Raw genomic sequence first — 19819 nt, 5'->3', positions numbered from 1 at the left:
GACTTTAAGTGAGAAACGAGCTAAATGACCAGGTGTTATATCACGTGTTTCTTCGCGCTTGGACGAGATCGCGCACATTGAAGAATACGCGCGATGTAGACTCGAAAAAAAAAAAAAAATAAAACGAACTACGTTACCACGTTGCCCGTGACTCGGTGCAGTAAATAAACAAGCCGACGACCGCTGGAGATTTTAATGCGTCTAGCGGAGATCGAATTCGGTTCGTTTTCGAAACGTCAAAAAGGCTCGTATCGCGACGTCTTATAAGTTAGCGGAACAAAATGGGCGGAATCAATTATAATTGATATTTTTATTTGTTGCTCATTTGTTGCTAAAAAGTTGCCAAAGAAAAAAATTTGTTGCTCTGTAATTTAAAAAAAAAAATCATGTTCCGCTAAAGGAAGATTAAGTTAGCGGAACAATATATATAACAACAAAATTATACGTAATAATAATATAAAAATTTGTTGCTAATTTGTTGCTCTTAAAATATTCAATTTGTTGCTTGCAAAATAAATTTAAACAATAGCGGAAAACTTTTCACAGCGAGCAAAGTTACAAGAGTAAACTATCAGAAAAAAATTTGTTGCTCGCTTAAATTTGGTATTGAGATATTATTTGAATTTGTTGCTTTCGAAATATCCAAGTTCCGAATTTGTTGCTTGCAAAATAAATTTAAATAATGATGAAAAACCTTTCACAGCGTGCAGAGCTACAAGAGTAAACTACTAGAAAAAAATTTGTTGCTCGCTTAAATTTGGTATTGAGACATAGTTTGAATTTGTTGCTTTCAAAATATCCAAGTTCCGAATTTGTTGCTTGCAAAATAAATTTAAATAATGATGAAAAACCTTTCACAGCGTGCAGAGCTACAAGAATAAACTGTCAAAAATAAATTTGTTGCTCACTTAAATTTTATATTGGAATATAGGTTGAATTTGTTGCTTTCGAAATATCCAAGTTTCGAATTTGTTGCTTGCAAAATAAATTTAAACAATAGCTGAAAACCTTTCACAGCGTGCAAAGTTACAAGAGTAAACTATCAGAAAAAAATTTGTTGCTCGTTTAAATTTGGTATTGGAATATAGGTTGAATTTGTTGCTTTCGAAATATCCAAGTTCCGAATTTGTTACTTGCAAAATAAATTTAAACAATAACGAAAAACCTTTCACAGCGTGCAAAGTTTAAATTACATCGAAAACATATTGACTGAATTTTTACTTAATATATTTGGCACAAGTATTCAAGGCCATATAAATCTTATTAATTGTTATTGTCGTCATATACATATTCTTGTAATTTAATTTGTTTATTATTTAAACTTATTGCAACAAATTCGAAACTTGGATATTTCGAGAGCAACAAATTCAACTTATATTCCAATACCAAATTTAAGGGAGCAACAAATTTATTTTTGATAGTTTACTCTTGTAGCTCTGCACGCTGTGAAAGGTTTTTCATCATTATTTAAATTTATTTTGCAAGCAACAAATTCGGAACTTGGATATTTTGCAAGCAACAAATTCAAACTATATCTCAATACCAAATTTAAGCGAGCAACAAATTTTTTTCTAGTAGTTTACTCTTGTAACTCTGCACGCTGTGAAAGGTTTTTCATCATTATTTAAATTTATTTTGCAAGTAACAAATTCGGAACTTGGATATTTCGAAAGCAACAAATTCAAACTATATCTCAATACCAAATTTAAGCGAGCAACACATTTTTTTCTAGTAGTTTACTCTTGTAGCTTTGCACGCTGTGAAAGGTTTCTCATCATTATTTAAACTTATGGCGCGAGTAACAAATTCGAAACTTGGATATTTCGAGAGCAACAAATTTAAATAATATCTCAATACCAAATTTAAGCGAGCAACAAATTTTTTTCTAGTAGTAGTTTACTCTTGTAGCTTTGCGCGCTGTGAAAGCTTTCTCATCATTATTTAAACTTATTGCGCGAGCTACAAATTCGAAACTTGGATATTTCGAGAGCAACAAATTCAAATAATATCTCAATATCCAAATTTTTTTCTGATAGTTTACTCTTGTAACTTTGCTCGCTGTGAAAAGTTTTCCGCTATTGTTTAAATTTATTTTGCAAGCAACAAATTGAATATTTTAAGAGCAACAAATTAGCAACAAATTTTTATATTATTATTACGTATAATTTTGTTGTTATATATATTGTTCCGCTAACTTAATCTTCCTTTAGCGGAACATGATTTTTTAAAAAAAATTACAGAGCAACAAATTTTTTTCTTTGGCAACTTTTTAGCAACAAATGAGCAACAAATAAAAATATCAATTATAATTGATTCCGCTCATTTTGTTCCGCTAACTTATAAGACGTCGTATCGCGCCATTACGAGTGCCCTAGCTGGGCTCCATGTTTTTATCCCGGGGTCTCGTCAAAACACTCGAAATATCGGAATTAATGTTTCGGTGTTACACTATGCGTAACGTCGAAGCGAGACTGCCTAGGTATAACTCCCCCCCCCCTCCCCCGCCGGAATGAAAGTTTGAATTCGCTTCGCGATTTCAAACTCACGGCAAATATGATGCTGCCTTTTCCACGCGTTACTGGTGCCTCTCTTTGACACGTTCACCGTAACACGAATATTCGATTTCCATGGAAATATGGCGACAAGTGGTTTTTCATTCGCGCAGCTATATGTTACATTTGAACAATAATCCTAATATATTTTTAGCGAATCAATCATGTAATTTTATTTTGTCATATATATTTCATCCCGATTCAATTTAGATTTATTCTATTATGAAACTTGAAAAAATATTTTACATAATATGTTTTCCATTTCGCTTAAGCAAATTTTAAGAGTAACGAGTTTAATGTTAAGATCTAAATACATTATTTACCTAAGAGAAATGGATACTTCATTATGATTTCACCGAGCACAATGTAAGCTTCCATCATACAATATTCAGTAAAACGTTCGTGCTGTTATTTCGAGCATTCTACTTTGGGAATTTACAGAATTCATGACGAACATTAATTTCAGCGTAAGAAAATTTCCTCCGCCGTTTCCTACTGCGCGTGACACTTTGAAATACCTCTCAAACTTCCATCTCATTCTTCTCTGGTAGAAGAATCAACGTCTCCTGAAACGGGAAAACTTTGGAATTTTTCGTTAAAAACTTACAACGATGGCTCCATGTGGCCGACCGTGTATGACGATTTTCCATGTCGCTGGATATTCTCCTTGTGTCTTGTCATTTTTTATGGAAACACTAGGGAAGAAAAGGGACACTATTTTTATAAATTATTTACCTCTTTTCCCAAAAAACCGCTGAAGATTGTTGCAGTTCCAGATCTAAATCTCGTTTTCAATTGAAGGGCTTGCGTGTTTTAATAGACATTCAAAGATCGATATGTCTTTCACCGCATTCTGATATAAATAAAGAAAAACGAAAAATGATAGGGACTTTCAAGTTACTAACATAGGCACTCTTTAAAGGCAAGATTTTCTTTGTTATTTTCCGCGCAGTATTTTACAGATCCGATATTTTATGCCGTGTTCACCAGAGAAGCTTTCACAGGCTCCAAGTATATAGTCGCGATGTTGCTCTTTCATTCGTTACCAAAAGTACAAAGTTTCGTAGCTCTACGAGAGAGGCGATGGAAAGAAATAGATAAAGAGAGATAGAGACTGAGAGAGAGAAAGAGACAGTCAGTGAACTAACGAATGAAGAACTTGCAGCTTTATGCAATGCAATCTCGGCATGATGATGCCGGCGTAGAATCTAGTTTTCTCATTTTCTATCGAAAACGAGATTAAGAATTGAGAAATTTAACATTTTATCAGTAAATTCGCTACGATTACGTTGCCGATGAAAAATTAGTACTGGAATTTTATTACATGCTTATCACAGTTTATTTTTACAGCCTAAAATTTCTACGTCGGTGCAATTCCGCTATTGCCTCTGATATCTTGCATTCCACAGTAAATAAATTTATATGCTTCTTCCCTTTCTGTGTTCGCGTTTATGTAAATTGCGCAATTAAGGCATTGAATTACTTCTTTAATTGCATCCAATAATTTTCTCCGATTATTTAAATCCTTTCTAATAAAAGTAGTTATATGGAAATTAGGACGTTTAAATATGTGCCCATTTTTATTTCAATTCATATATATGTATATATATATATATATATATATATATATATAACATACATGTATCGAATAAAAATATTTTATACGGAGGTCTTACCATTCACAGCTATAGTTAATAAATTATTTGCGCTATATTTCGAGATTGGATGCGAAGACTATTTTCGATATATCCAGGATAAAAAGTGGATTTCGAGGTCACGTACACATTTTTAACTCTCAATCATAAATGATCTAATCTGGCCTACATTCTGAGACTTCCTAAACGAGTGTCTTGCGGCAATCGAATATCCGAGAATATCTCTCCGTCGAATTACGAGAAGCGAGTATGCGGGAAACGTCCACGGTTTCGCAATATTACAGTCTTTTTTACAGCTATGTCGTTTCGTCTCCGCGTTCACTCTTTCCCCCTATTTCCCTCCTCTATTTTTGTGCACTGTGCAACGCAACGTGCGCTGGGAAATGAATATTTACGACGCGCATCCCTAAGGCCGGGAGTCCCCGCGAGAAAACCACCCCTGTACCGAATTCACGGCGTTCTCTTGCGCCGCAGTAACTCGCTACGTATAAAGTTACAAATTTACAATACTGCCGTGCCGTGCCGCGCGTGCACATCGCGTTCTCCATGAATGAGAACTGGCCAGTCGGCCGCATCGCCGGCCTGCGCCATGTTTCGTGCACGAGAACTGAATTCGTACGCCTTCAAGGAAGCCTATGGACATTGATTACTCCGTCTACTCTCTCAGAGCCCGATCTCAGATCTTGGAAACTATGCGCTACCACTCTAGGATTGATGGAGCGACGTTTATATCGATGTAAGGGGATTTCAAACGTTGAATTTCCTCCATATTGAGTGAACTTGTGTACATAAGAGATTAAAGCGCAGTATGATTAAAGCGCAATGTGATTATTTGCTTACGAGAGAACTGCTAATCGAGGCAAAATGTATTAATAAACGATATGTAAATAGACTTTATAGAGAGTTGTTATAAATTTAAAAGGTTTTCAATTCTATATTATAACATATATAATATATTTAATCAGAAAAATTATATAAAATTTATCATCATCATCACACATCATATGCATATACGATATCAATAAAGGAGCACGAGATAAAAAGAGAAATCTATAAGAGAGATAAATTCTATGCTTCTTAATCTTCTGTACATTCAAGAAAATATCACGTACGTAAAATGAATCGCACTAAAATTATCGTGGTGCAAATAATTTTTGAGAATAATATTTGTAAAATAACATTTTTTTCTCTTGCACGTTCGTACGTATGCGATACATTGGTTTCCTTGCGTGTAATAAAAAGTATACTATTCCGCATTTATCAGAATTTTTATTGGATTCACTACGTCGTTACTTCTGATTTCTTGTCGTACGCGTTTCTCATGCGCTGCTTTCTCGCGTTCGAAAAGGCTTCGCGTTTATGAAAACTTATGCGTGAGACGTGGTTTCAGGTACCCTACTTGTCCTTATGCCAACCGTGCATAAGGCCAAGTGGTAACGCGCCTCGGATTACGTCGAGCGTATTTTTTACCTTCCAAAGGCTTTACGTATTGATGATTGCATTATGTAATCGAAGTCACGTGTCGGCCAATCGAACCTTGCATGACCGATATTGCAAAAGATTGTTTGTGATATGCTATTAGTAACTTTATATTAGTAATATTATCTATATCCTTGCACACATTACTTGTCTGAATCTCGTAAATATTTTTTATATCGTGCGTCGTTGCGATGTGCATCTTGCATTACAAGTTACATGACACCAGGTTTCCAGTTGCGGCTTTCGATCGATGATACTACGATGTCACGAATCACAACTACGGATGCGTTATAAATGGTTTATTTATTTTTTTCTACTCGAATGTATTAATTTTTTTCTCGCGGACAATATAGCTATTCGAGTAATATTTTTCAAGTTTCGTAAATTTATATTCAGCTTCTCTCTCGTTGAATGTTTGTGAATTTCGTTGAATGTGCAAATCAATCAAACATATATTTTAGAAACGCCGATTCTGCCATGTAGCGATAATGTTATGCCATTTTGCAGCAACGAGGTCACGGTGTGAGTGTAGTGTTGTTTGCCATTCATGCACACGAGTTTGGGACCAAGAGGAGCGTATATCAAACTTCCGGATATTTGCGTTTCCACATATAACATTTAAATGCCGAGGTAAATCCTACGACATTTCAGATGCGCGTCTTTTTGTCGCGGTATCGCTATACGTGTGCATCATGTTAAAAGATTAAAAAGAAGTACATAAGAATTTTCATCACTTACGAAGCAAAATGCATATTTCTCGCATTTTGTTCCAATATTTCATATTCAAACAAATTACGTTTTGAAACCAATAAATATCATGATAAAGCATTTTGATACGATATTCGAAATGATATCTCAAGTGTAATTGCTCGAATATAGACATACGACGAAATACAATAAATGCGTTTAATGGCGAGTGCAGCGAATGAGATACCGAAATGTAATACGAAAGCATTGGGCGTAGTCAAGTTTTCACTTTTGCGACTTAAGTGACAGAGGTTGCTTTAATACGAATTAAATTGTACGGTATGTTCAAAGACCCATTTCACACGTACATAATATACAAGTTTCTCAAGCTATTGTCATTCGTGCGACGAGACCGCTAGTTATAATTTATTCCAGGCGGTTTGGCGAGAATGGCGACGACAACGACGCGCCGATGCCGAAATAAACGAGTGTCCCGTAACGCGTTTCGTAATTCGCCTTATCGTTCGTATCAAGTGCTCTCCTCGGGGCCACTTGTTTCCCTCTCTCGCATTGAATATCGGCGGAGTCATCCGGATCAAAAGCGCATCCAAGGGGTGTCGAGGGTGAGTTGCGCGCACCGCGCTTGTGTCGCACTTATGCGATTCATTCCGGACGGTGCTTGAGTCTACCCGGATGAACCTCGTCTCGGCTGCGGAGGTTGCAGTCGAGGAGACCAAGCTCAATAACCGATGCCGGCGGAACGAAGGACAGTAAGGGAGCGCTAAGAGAGCGAGAAAGAGGCGGACGACCGCCACCGCTGTAATAGCACTGCTACTGTGTGTCCGCACTGTTGGTACGTATGAACGGTGGAACGAAGAGCGGATGAGGGGCAGACAGTACGAGGGGCGAGTCGGTCGATACGCGCCCCTTCGACGCGACGGCGGTGTGGCTCATCCTCCCGACCTGGAGAGGGAATATTCTACTCCCGTTACCGCTCTTATGTCTCTCTCTCTCTTTCTCTATCTGTCTATCTATCTATCTATGTATCTATCTATCTATGTTTATCTATCTATTATCTATCTACGTTATGTTTCGCTTTCTCTTTCGGTCTCTCTTCATAACCCGTTGGGATTACCCTTCATCTTGTCTTCATCAGCTTCGGTGCCTGTGTGATGTATGCGACACTGTCGGGATTTTAGTCAATGTTGATAGCATGCGGCTAATTGGCCCACTACAAACTCTATCCATCAAAGATGCACGCGCGATTGACCGTTCCCAGAGTATGTTAATGTTTAACATCAGTATCCAATTCGGCTAATTAACGAGGGGTGTGAACGCATCATTTGCGACCACACGAGAGCTATATCTATAGAGTTAGATCTTTGTAACATTCGATATTATCGATATTACCTCGTTATGCTGTTATACTGTCAATTTGTATTTTGTTACACATTATTTCTTACGTTCATGTTACACGCGTATATCCTGGCATTTTGCTTTCATTAGATACAATTCCAACACATACATGTATGTGTACTCATACATGTACTCTCTCATTTGCATTAGAAAATCATATTTGGCATGTCTAGCGTCGGCAAAGCCGTTGATATACTTCGTTACATAATCTCCGGATCCACACATATGAGTACCAACCTCTCATCCAGCAGTATCTTCTGTCTCTGTCTCTCGCTCATTTGATTCCTCGACGTACTACACTGCTATGTCGAGAGCTTTGTCGCTATCGATTATGAAAGCTCAACAAATTGATGTTCCACGATATTTTCGATATACTACTCGTATACTCAATTATATATACCATTCATACTATCGATTTTAGCTATCGAGTGCTCTAGAGTCCTTGCACTTTTATAGCGTATTCGAAAAATCTCGGCATGCATCCTATAAATACCACATATATTTCCTCTCAAATAGCTTGTGCACTCAATGTTGCGTGTATACGTCGTATGCTAAACACCCTAAATGTTCTTCATGTCATCCCCCTATACACACGTCACGACGCATATGAAGTTTTACAATACTTCAAACGTACGCTCGATGTATTGATCCGTCCTGTCAAACTTTCGAATAGAGCCACTATTGGATATGTGCATATACTCGTATGATTATGTACTAAAAAATAACACAGTCATGATTCCTATATTCTATCGTTACTAATTTTTACGCTTTAATGATTCTTTGTTAACTGTAAAAATCTTTTGCAAATTACATGTGTGTTATATTTTTGTTTCGTTTTTCTTCCACTCGATTCTTCTTTATATCACGCGCGACGTGATGTGTTGTATTTATTTATGCCAATATCTTTTTAACGTATTTTTTGCTTTAATAAATATATGCGGCGCTATACATATTTATATAAACAGGAGATGTATAGAGAAAATTTTATATTCCGTGATCTCCCTCCCTATTGTGTGCGTCAACATGCCACCCTTCCGTTCATCAACCCTTCTATTTTCAAGGGTTCTCCTCCCCCAAGGTCCGACGGAGATGTCGCAGTACATTTTCTCATTATCGATTCATCTTAATTAGCAACTTTACACTCTTCAAAGTTGCGTACGTAATTTTACGACCATTTAATACTTCGAGAGAAATTGTCGCGATACTTCGTTCGCAGATGCGCTACTACTTCCGTAGTCGCAATCAAGCGAGTATATATGGTGTACCGTGTGTTTCATATCACATTTTACTCGGGAACTTTTTAATCCGACTTTGTGCAATAGGATTGTTTGTGCAACTCAAGCGCAATTTAACAGCAAAACTCGTTAATGCACTTGCGCATTCAACCGCAATATGGGAAATAAGTTGTATAAAATAAAGTTACATAAAATGTTAAAATTACTTTTAAACATTACTTTTCATGTTTTGACAAAAATTGCAATATTTATGACCGAAACATGACCTGCGTGATACATATGCACATATAAAATTTAACAGCAATTTGTCATGCTTGCGGCAAATATTCTTTAATCACAGATGAACTTTATTAAAATCCTCTGCCGACAATTCTCCGCAAGAACAGTCCATTACGTTCGTGCAGAAATTTCCTCTTCGTCTCTTTACGACTTCTGATCGTAATCTGCGGATTCGAGAAAAGAGAGGCGGCAGTGCGGGGAGCGACAGACGCGACGAGAGATTGGAGTAATGCCGACCCCGCTTCTCCACTCGCTGGAAATTCTATCTTACAGTTAGATTGGTTGTTTGCCTGCTTTTCCCACGGTCGACTTTTAAACAGATTCCGGGTGACCGTAACTTCGTATCGATTCCTTACCCACGTTGCATTATTTCACTGTCTCTTTTTCTTTCTCTCTCGTCTCATCGACCATTCTCATTGTTGACCATCTTTTTAATCCTTCCTCGCTTATCATGATTTTCTGTCCCTCCTCTTCTTCTCTCACATATTCTCTTTCTCTCTGTCTCTTGTAATGTCAATACGGTTTACAATGGATTAGTGTTTTATCCGAGAATTGCGAGATTGTTTGCAGATTAGGGAGGTACAAACGCGGATGTTACTTAAGCTGAAAGGAAAGAAAATTGCCAAAGAACAAAAATTCTGAACAAGGGAAATGCGTTGTTTTCCTGTCACATTATACTAACGCTCTCATACGTCATCCATTTTACTGGAAAAACCGAGTACACGGTTTCATACGGTAGTTATTAAGGAAAATGTGGTGATGAACAAGAAGATAATATGTCTTTGACACTTTGCAAGGTCTGAAGAAAATACGTTACATCCGTGCGCGAACATTTGATTACACAATATCATTTTTTTATCTGACAGTTTTTAATTTATCCTATAGACATTTTATAAATATCTTTCTTGATAAAAAAAATATGAATAATGTGATATTTTCATCATAATTTTCTTATACTAATGTAATTACCAATATTTTTAATATTCTTCCGTGAAAAAAGAGCTGTTTACTCTTTAGTAATGGAAAAAATTTTTCTTACAAGACGCTTATATTTAACTTAGCAAAGAAAAAAGCCAGCAACCTTGGGAGAGACTATTGTAAATCAATCAGTTAATTTATACATTAATCAAACGGCTTTTTTCATTGCGATGTCAAGTGAGATGAGAAGTGAGTTTTGATGATTCAAGAAACTTGTTTTATACAGGCGTCAAGGATTTAAATGGCGGCTGTTAACTGCGCGAAATCAATTAGGGGAAAGGCGGGTAGCCCCGGACACTTAAATAAAACGCATAAAATAATATATAATCAACAGATTTTAATTAAATTACTCTTTTGCAAAATAAACTTTGAACTTTTTGGATTTCTTATTAACAAAGAATAGAACATTTTTCTTAAACTATCTTAGAAAAAAAAATCAATAACTTATTACTGCTATTTTTGAGCAGTTAAAAAATGGCGGGTAGCCCCGGACATATATTTCAACAATTATCTATTCGTTCCTTGTTTTTACAAACGTCACAATAAAAATATATATTTGAAGGATCAATGTCTACACATTCTTCGTGTGCCCATTCTTTGCATTTATTACATTGGATCCAGTCTTCTTCGAAGGTTTCTCCGCAAGCAATGCATTGAGTGTCTTGATGTTCGGGATTTTTAAATGCTCTGCCAAATTAAAAGCTAGTTTTAAAAATTCTAATCTAGTCAATGGCATGAGGCGATTGTCCAGATCTTTGACATGATTGTAAAGTTCCAATGAAAAATTTTCATTAAAAGTAGATTCAAATCGGCCTAATTTTGGTTTAAAAATTACTTCTTGACCACTCTTTAATGCTTTTATTCGATCTTGCAAAGTGCTACGTGGCACGTCATATTTTTCAGCAGCTAATCTTATTGTTAACTTCTTTTCTATAACACATATAATTGCTTCTTTTATATTAACTTCATTCCACTTGCCTCTATTGGTAGTCCATCCCTTAAATTTTGGCATTTTTATAATTGTATCTAAAATAAATACATTCATATTATTTAGTACATTAAAATAGTATAAACTGATAATTACAACAATAAAATGTATTATTTTTATAATTTAAAGTTAATAAATATGTCGGGAGGTACCCGCTATATTAATGTCCGGGGATACCCGATTGACTTGATTTAATATATTTATTAATTAATTTGTGTAATGTAAAAAAAATTAATTAAATGTATAAGAATCTTAAATTATATTTAATTATTAATATTAAAATCAATCGGACATGTAACAGCACTTACTTTTAATGAACAATAAGCATCGACAAAATTTGATGGGTGTCGTAATATCACTCTTAACGGGAATAAAATTGATTATAACATCTGATCCGCTTGGCGTACATATTATTACTGATTTGCAATTGTTCATGTGCTGAGACAGACATGTTTTAACGTGTCATTTGTTTTTTTAAGCAGTTTAGTATTAGAGATATTAAAATGTCCGGAGTTACCCGCTGTCCGGGACTACCCGCCTTTCCCCTACTCGTATGGTTTATTGTCTGACTTGATCCGCCTTATTAAACTCGCCCTATTAGATCAAAGTTTTGACAACGCACGCATTGTCTTAATTCTATGTCGCTTCTATTGCGGCGCTAAGCCGATTGGGAACTCCTGCTGTAATACGCGAGTTGCTCGTTTGCAGTGCCATTACAATAATTGTGCGCTGCCTAAGCCATTAAGCCACTTGCCCTGAAATCAAGTGAATTTGTACCAATTAACAGAAAATATATTCCAAATGTGTAGGGGACACGAACCCATTACATTATCATTACCTTAAGCTACACACTTCTGTAGTGTATAAATATCAAATATTCGACTTCATTTAATACATTTCCTATTTAGCTCTACTTAAAGATCACACAGACTTGTTAACAACACTAATAAATACATCATATATATTATTTTTCTTCGAGCTATATATCAACGATGCGTATCAACGATGTTAAAGATATTAACGATACGCAAGGTCGTTCTTTATCATCTTGAACAGCCAGATGGCTGAATGCTTTCAAAGTGCTTTCTAAGTTAATGCAATTCATTAATTCATGGAGATCTCTGTTTATTTCTTTGTACGAATTTCGAAGAATTTTTCTTCATTATTACTGGAGGATAAAAACATAATTTGCGATACTGTTACGACATGTAATAAGATGCATGCAACTGAAATATTGCATATCATACGAAAGAGAAAATGCGACATGTTTCTTGTTTCCTTTTCTCGTTATTACTATCGTCAGATTAAGTTTCTCGTTAAGCGGCTTTTCTAGTTCCTAGTCTCTATACGGACGTTTTCGCATCTACTGACTTACAATACTTACCAAACGTGTTTTCTATCGTTACGCGAACGCTCTCGTTTTCTCGCGACGTAATTGACCGATGCGAGACATGTAGTTTCTTTTTTTCTTATTACTTTTATCTTATTACTTTATATGTATATGTATTGATAGTCGCGTTTAATTGTGTGCGCTTGTAAAAGGATTTTAAACAACATCCACGAGAGGAATGATTCGTCGTTTATATTGAAACGTTGGATATTACGGCGATTTTCATGGAGAACCCTTGTATAGACCGCGCACTCTTAGCCCGGCAAGGAAAATTAATTAGTCGAAACTCACTGGATCGTTACGGGCTCAGACGGGAATAGAGTGGGTGCTCACCGGTTATCCTTTAATCACTTTTCTTTTCCTTCAGCGCCAGATGATATCTTTATCCGTGCATATTTTCCGCTTTTTATCTCAGTTTCTCGATCTCTGTCGTCCGTGCGCGCACACAATACCTGTCGCTTCTGTTCCTCTATTGGGACTATCTCATTCCTTTATGATATGAAGAATATTAATTCGCGATTGAAATTTTTACCCGACGAAAACAGGCAACGATCGTTATAGACGCGTTCTAAAGAGAATCTTTTTTGATGAGATGGAAATGAAACTGTCCAGGAGGCAATTTTAAATTAATCTGCTGTGCCTCACAATTGTGAAATGGTGGAAAATCTATTAAACGATGAATAAACGTCGACGGATTTAATTCACTTCATTATTTTTCGTGTCGCGCGAAATTAATGCTCAAAAAAAATGAGAAAAAAATCGATTATGGAGAAGTCTAGCTAGTGATTACTTCGCAACCTATTTTGTATTCATTAAACGTTAATTTGATCGGTTTTATTAGATATACGTGATCGAGAGCCCCCGCATCGTCGAAGTCACTTGAAACGATCGTCAATAGGGAAAGAGAATGCCTTTTCGATACGTAAAAAGCGATCGATGGAAAGGATAAAAAAAAAGATAAAAGGGAAAAAAATGAGAGTAAGAAAATACAACGAAAGCAATTGGGGCGATCGGGAATGCACAAGGCAGTATTTGCGCAAATAAATTGCGCTCACCATGCGGCTTCATTGCTTTTTCCATTTTCTCCAACGTGGGAGAGGAGGAGATTCGAGATACCGCGCAACCTCTTATCAATTCGATCGCACGGATATTACAATTGTATCGCGTGGAGTGTTCGCGAACGTTGTATTTGAATTTTTCAATCAAAAGATATTTATGATTTTAACGTATATTCTTCTTTCCTCGTAGCGTTATAGTTTTCAAAGATACTAAAATGGAATGCATGTCGTTCTAAGATGAAATCATCGGACTAGGGAGCTTGTTTTTTCCAAGCAAAATATTTGCAGTTGCAATATAATATAGCTGAAGGTTTGTTACATACACATGCACATAACGTTGGAATCTCATATATTTTCCATCAATCCCATGATACTCGACTCTTGTAAGATTCAGATGCCAGCATTCCGGACATAGTTATGCTCTTTCTAGCGAACCTGACATTGTAAGCTTTATCCATTGCAAGAGCTTTTGCAGATGTCCTCAGGAAAGACAGGCCCACGAAGGGTCTGATATCACAGACGTTGTATGAAGATAAATGGCTTTTTTCCTCGTCTATATTGTCGTTGTTACACACGAGTGGAGAAAATGCATTTTTTATTCTTATCTTTCATCATAATCGGAGGAATTTCTATTGTATATAATAGAACGCGTTCATGAAAGAAAATTTTTACTCTTCTATATTAAAAAAATTGTATACAATAGCAAAAAATTAAGTTAAAATGAAAATTAAGAGAGGTTAATTAAAAATAATAAAAATATTCAATTTTCTCGATTATGTTAAAAGTGTTTTGTCGAGTACTTTTTGAACTCATACTATCAAATTTCTGAATTTATTATCTCATTTCTACGATATTACAGAGACGCGCCCTGGGTTGGTTGTGCTTGAGGCTTGTCTTTATGTTACGAGTTTTCTCGCCTTGCTCGCTTTTCTCAGAAACTGAAGCTGCTTACTTTACACAAGCTTGTTCTTTCGTAGATATACAAGCTTACTTCTCTATCAACCGTTATCGCATATGCCTATTTATTTTCGCAGTTACGTGTTTTCAATTTTTCTGCTACTTTTCATCTGAGAACATCTCGTACCGCGGACTTGAGTTTTTCCATTAAAATTGAATGTCTTCCGGGTAACGGAGTTGTGTCGCGCGATTGCGCTATTTCCATCGTGGTGGTGCGAAGTAATCTCGTGTTATCGGATGCCGCATTGTTATGATGTATTTTGATGGAGAAGCGAAAAATGCCTTTCGGTATCGAGGAAATGAATCATTTTATCGGTGCACTTTCTTGTACCATTGGCAAAAGTTTAAAAATCTCGTTACTGCCAATACAGCACTTCTTGATTATTTCTTTTAATATTTACGATTTCTCTTCTTGTTTTTTTTTTTTTTACGCGAAGTGAGAAAATCGTAAAATTAAGTGCAATGTAGGAGGTTACAACAATTAATTAGATAAGAAATTGAAATAAAAAATGTTACGTGATATTTAAATTGGCTTATATGAAGCATGGCATTTTGACATTTCCATTAATGTCAATTGTCTGGCTTTGTGTGCCCGAATCGTTTGAATTCATTCTGCTCAGTAATGTTAAAACACACATTGAATTTGATTATTTACTCAATTAATCGAAATAGAGAAAAGCAAAGTTTTGCGAACAAATTATGATTACAATGGGAGTAGATTGTAACATGTGATTATTACATTTATATCAATAGATAATTGCTCAAAAATATATCGTTTAATTCGTGATATAATTTCAATGTTACATAATAGTTTCCAGTAATATTACATAGTAAAAATATATTATCAAAAAGTAATAATATTATAGAAAACTAGTCTTCTAAATATTTTATTTAATTAGCTTATCGTAATAAAAGTGCTAATTTTTAGAACAATATTATAATTGTGACATTTATATACATATACTGACATTTACATTCATCGTTTATTTATTCAATTGTGACTCTTTTTTATGTCAATTTGAAATCATTTGGACTTCTCTTGACTACAGTTTCATAAACATCATTTTGCTATCTCGAATCTTACACGATATTCCATAATATGATAATAATGATAAAACTATGACGTGCTATAGAAAAACGTGCTGAGCATAAAAAAAGCGTGCTTCTTACGCACATCGCGCGTCCGATGTTCGACAACTTTCCCTGTATTAAATTTTGGAGTTCGTAAAGTTGTATCTCCGCGAGCAGGGAATAAAGTGCGGACCGCCATCGTTCGAGCTATCTCTCGCGCAAGAAGCACGTCTTAGGAAGAGCTAAAGCGCGTAATTTCACTATTCTTCGTAAAGAAACTAAACTCCGAAGTCGTTAAGATCCTTCGTAACTTTACGCGCGCGTAATCCTGGCAAAATGAAATGCGAAAGATTTAAGCCGCCATCGCTACCGCGTTTGTATCGAGCAGATACGAAGCGTGGCTGCCATGCGTTCCGATGCGATCTCATGTATATATATTTATTCGGAAAATATAATCCGTCGCGCATCTGTATGCATCGCGCAATGTAATCTGTGATGAATTGTATTCATGGGGACAATATAACTAGCGTGGCACGAAGTTGCGATATGAGCTGATGTCGCTGCGTGGCCGGCTTGCAAAAACATTAGCGCGCGATATATACAATATTTTGGCCTTTACAGCATTTTCAACGTGCTAGTACGCTTCACAGTCGTATCTGACTTTTATTACGGAAAATGGATTGCCTCTATTCTTCACGTTCTGCTTTAATTAAAACAGAATCGTAGATGTGGTGAGAGAGAGAGAGAGAGAGAGAGAGAGAGAGGGGGAGAGAGGGGGGGAGGGAGAGGAGAGGAGAGGAGAGGAGAGAGAGAGAGAGGGAGGGAGAGAGAGAGAGAGGGGAGAGAGAGGGGGGAGAGGGAGGGAGGGAGGGAGGGAGGGAGGGAGGGAGGGGGAGAGAGAGAGAGAGAGAGAGAGAGAGAGAGAGAGAGAGAGAGAGAGAGAGAGAGAGAGAGAGAGAGAGAGAGAGAGAGAGAGAGAGAGAGAGAGAGAGAGAGAGAGAGAGAGAGAGAGAGAGAGAGAGAGGAAGAACAACAATGTTTTTAACAATTATCTTTAGCAAAAACGTTCATCAGAGATAGGAAGAATATTTTTATAAAGATATTTTCTCTCTCTCTCTCTCAGATATGTTTTCCAATACATTAAATGACTAAAAAATATTACACATTTGTTAATATAATATTTTATTAATATGTATCTTCGATATAAACGTGTCATTACATTTTCCGCTTTGTGCGTTAGAAAAGACAACTGGAAATTAATGTTGTGTTTTATATTATTGCGCTTTTTACTGGCCGCATTGAGGAGAAAAACATGTACATACATGTATGTACATGTATGTTGGTCATTAAATGAAATCCTTCGACGTAAGTGAAACAACGGTTTATAGGACAATGACTCTACATTTACAGATAGAACTGTGTTAGATACGTTTCCATGATATTCCATGCCACCATTTGGCATCAAATATTCGCGGATTCTCGTTTGCCAGTAATACTTTTTATCCAAGTAAATTTCGGCAAACTTTTTGTTTAATAAATCATACAATGTAATGATTTTAGTATAGGAAATTAAAAATTTTTTTACGAAAATATTTTTAATTTTTGTATGTTTAAAAGTTTATATTTTATATTATTTATATATCTAGTTAATATTGTAAATTATTATATTAGTGATATCAAAAAAATTGAATTAAATTGATAAGAAATTCACAATGATAAGAAATTAATTAATTGTCTCATAAATTAAATATATAAAATCATCAATAATAATATTATATAAAAATATTAAATTAAAACAGTCTTTTTCTGATTCTATTAGGATAATTCAATAAATAAAATAATATTAACAACTATACGCATATAACATGTCTTGTTATTTTATTTATTAAATTGTCCTCGTATAAAACATAATTTGCCATACCTTTTTATAATAAAAAATTTGAAATATATGTATTAATTTGTCTAATAATATTATTGGGCTTGTATCAAATCTTGTTGATTTTTCCAAAAAAATTTCTTGATCCTTCTATAGAAAAACGTATTAGCGAAATATGATCATTAGGAAGAAGAATTTGTACGTAATAATTGCTCCTCCGTACTGTGATGTATGCTCGCATTAGCAGTAGAAATGTAGCGCTTTAATTTTGAATAGATCGCGAGTGTGCTCATTGAACATAGCTCGCATTGAAGAGAGCTCTTGAATTCTATTCATCCGCCTCGCTTTTTTTACACTCGTCCTTTCTACTTTGCTTTTCCTTTTCATCCTTCTTGATTTTTTCCCTTTCTTCCGCGGTCCGTATACTTTCTGTTATCGCAGGTCGTTATTACGCGAACAATAATATATCGATGGTAATAAAGATGATTGGTGCTTATATGCGAACCAGTGAAATTTTTTATTTTTTTGCTCATACGCGTTGTCTATATACACATGTGAATTTATTAATTAATAACTCGTGGTTTTTTCTATTGAAACAGAGATTTTTTTCAATATTTATAATTGATACAATACGACAAGAGTTTGATATTTCAAATAACTTATGCTTTTATTTTAATTATATTGTAACTGATTAAAGCTTTATTATAAAATGTTTTCATCATCTGTTAAAGTTTTTCTGCACATAAAACAGAAAAGATATTCTTAGCCAGTAAAAATTTTACTGTTTCTATAAAACTTCTTACAATTAGTGTATTTCATGCCGATTACGTCAGAGCTGTGTATAGCGTTGCAGTCACCTTAGACCGCATTGCATCTCAGTGAAACGTACAGGTATTTTCGCTTCAGCAAGTTACATTGAATAACTAACATTCGTGGTCGTCTATTTGTCTCGCGGATTGTTATGTAACATATTAAAAGCGAGTAACCAGAATGGAAACTGATGGTTTTTTTTAGTTATTTTACAGATACGTATTGATGTGTATATTCTGTGGCAAATAAGAGAATTATTTTTGGCAGTAGAAACAGTAATTACGTATATATTACTGTGACAGGTCAATATTTGCGGTGATAATACGACCTATGGGATTAGTGACAATTTGTCGATCCAGCAATGACTGTTTGATATCTATCCATGATATATGTTATGCATTCGTCCAGTCTATATTTTGTCTCGCACCGAAATATAATTATCGGAAATGTAAGAGCATATGGAAATTTTTTCGAAAAATTTCCGCAGCTACGTGCTCGATGATAAATGGCTTTACTTCGTGGCAATTCAGCAACCGTTACCGTACGTCGCTACTCGGCATTTCTATAAGATGAATTTTTATTGCCGATAAAATTTAACTACATACACGCGAAATATACGATGAATAACAGAAATGTGAAGTAATAACGTTGAGGTGTAAAAATGCTACGGTTTACTTTGCAATTTACATTATGTATATAGTCGTCCTAATAGTATCGTTTTTAAATTTATAATTTCTTATAAGACAAATTTACGCGTAATATTTCAATAAGTCAAGAAAGTTGATGAATATGTCTTCGCTCTAAAAGAATTGAGTCTTCGAAGTGTCGTGAGATTCAAGTGTTCGTCAGCATTATCGACTAAATCCAGAGAATCAGAGAACTCGCTAACAAGTTCGATGTAGCTCTTCAAGCGTGAACGCGTTACATCACGCCTCTCTATAGAGAAAACGCGATAAGCTGCTGCCCGTAAACCAGCGCCCTATCGAGAAGGACATATCAAGGGCGAAGTTGGACGAATTTCACAGGTGGTATTGGTAATTTGTAAGCTGAAATTCTCGTACGTCTTTGCAGTCGAACGGCTGCGAGTTTCCCGAGGGTGGGCCAATAAATTTTCGGAAATCCCAGCTATTAGCCTGAAACAGGCGTCGAGCTACGCCCGTTACGTTGGGATAATTTGGCATAAGAGCAACCGAGAAGGAGGAATATGTGCGAGAGAAAGAGAGATGATGACAAGCCCCCAGAGGGTGAGAGAACGACCGACTCAACCCGGAAGAGCAAAAGAGAGAATATCGGGTTCTTGCGAAAGTGTAGCTACTCGTACCGCCAAAAGCCAATGGGATTCTGCGGACAGAATGCCGGCGGAATGTAACGAGGACACGAGGATTGGG

At 35.8% G+C, this 19819-nt stretch overlaps 3 protein-coding genes across 9 annotated transcripts in view; 1 reads left to right on the top strand and 2 right to left on the bottom strand.

Annotated features, from left to right (window-relative positions):
* Positions 1 to 19819, top strand: part of Rg (A kinase anchor protein rugose) — a 333149-nt gene that overhangs the window by 33612 nt on the left and 279718 nt on the right. The window lies entirely within an intron of this gene.
* The window catches only part of Septin2 (septin 2), a 175148-nt gene that overhangs the window by 36947 nt on the left and 118382 nt on the right, over positions 1 to 19819 (bottom strand). The window lies entirely within an intron of this gene.
* LOC145970081 (uncharacterized) lies at positions 10599 to 16491 on the bottom strand. 2 transcript variants are annotated; one of them, XM_083096534.1, is made up of 3 exons: positions 11578 to 16491; positions 11117 to 11307; positions 10599 to 10968 (listed from the first exon to the last, which is right to left on the bottom strand). In XM_083096534.1, exons 1-3 carry the CDS (start codon positions 11702 to 11704, stop codon positions 10960 to 10962), a joined length of 327 nt encoding a protein of 108 aa, XP_082952660.1. In that variant the 5' UTR covers positions 11705 to 16491; the 3' UTR covers positions 10599 to 10959. The 2 variants fall into 2 exon arrangements, with proteins under 2 accessions (XP_082952660.1, XP_082952659.1); XM_083096533.1 differs by having other exon boundaries at positions 10599 to 11307.

Source organism: Camponotus vicinus, unplaced genomic scaffold (assembly GCF_025532165.1).
Source record: "Camponotus vicinus isolate PSW18456_S1 unplaced genomic scaffold, iyCamVici1.0 SCAF_4, whole genome shotgun sequence".
NCBI lineage: Eukaryota > Metazoa > Arthropoda > Insecta > Hymenoptera > Formicidae > Camponotus > Camponotus vicinus.
This window is presented reverse-complemented; position numbering and strand designations above follow the sequence as displayed.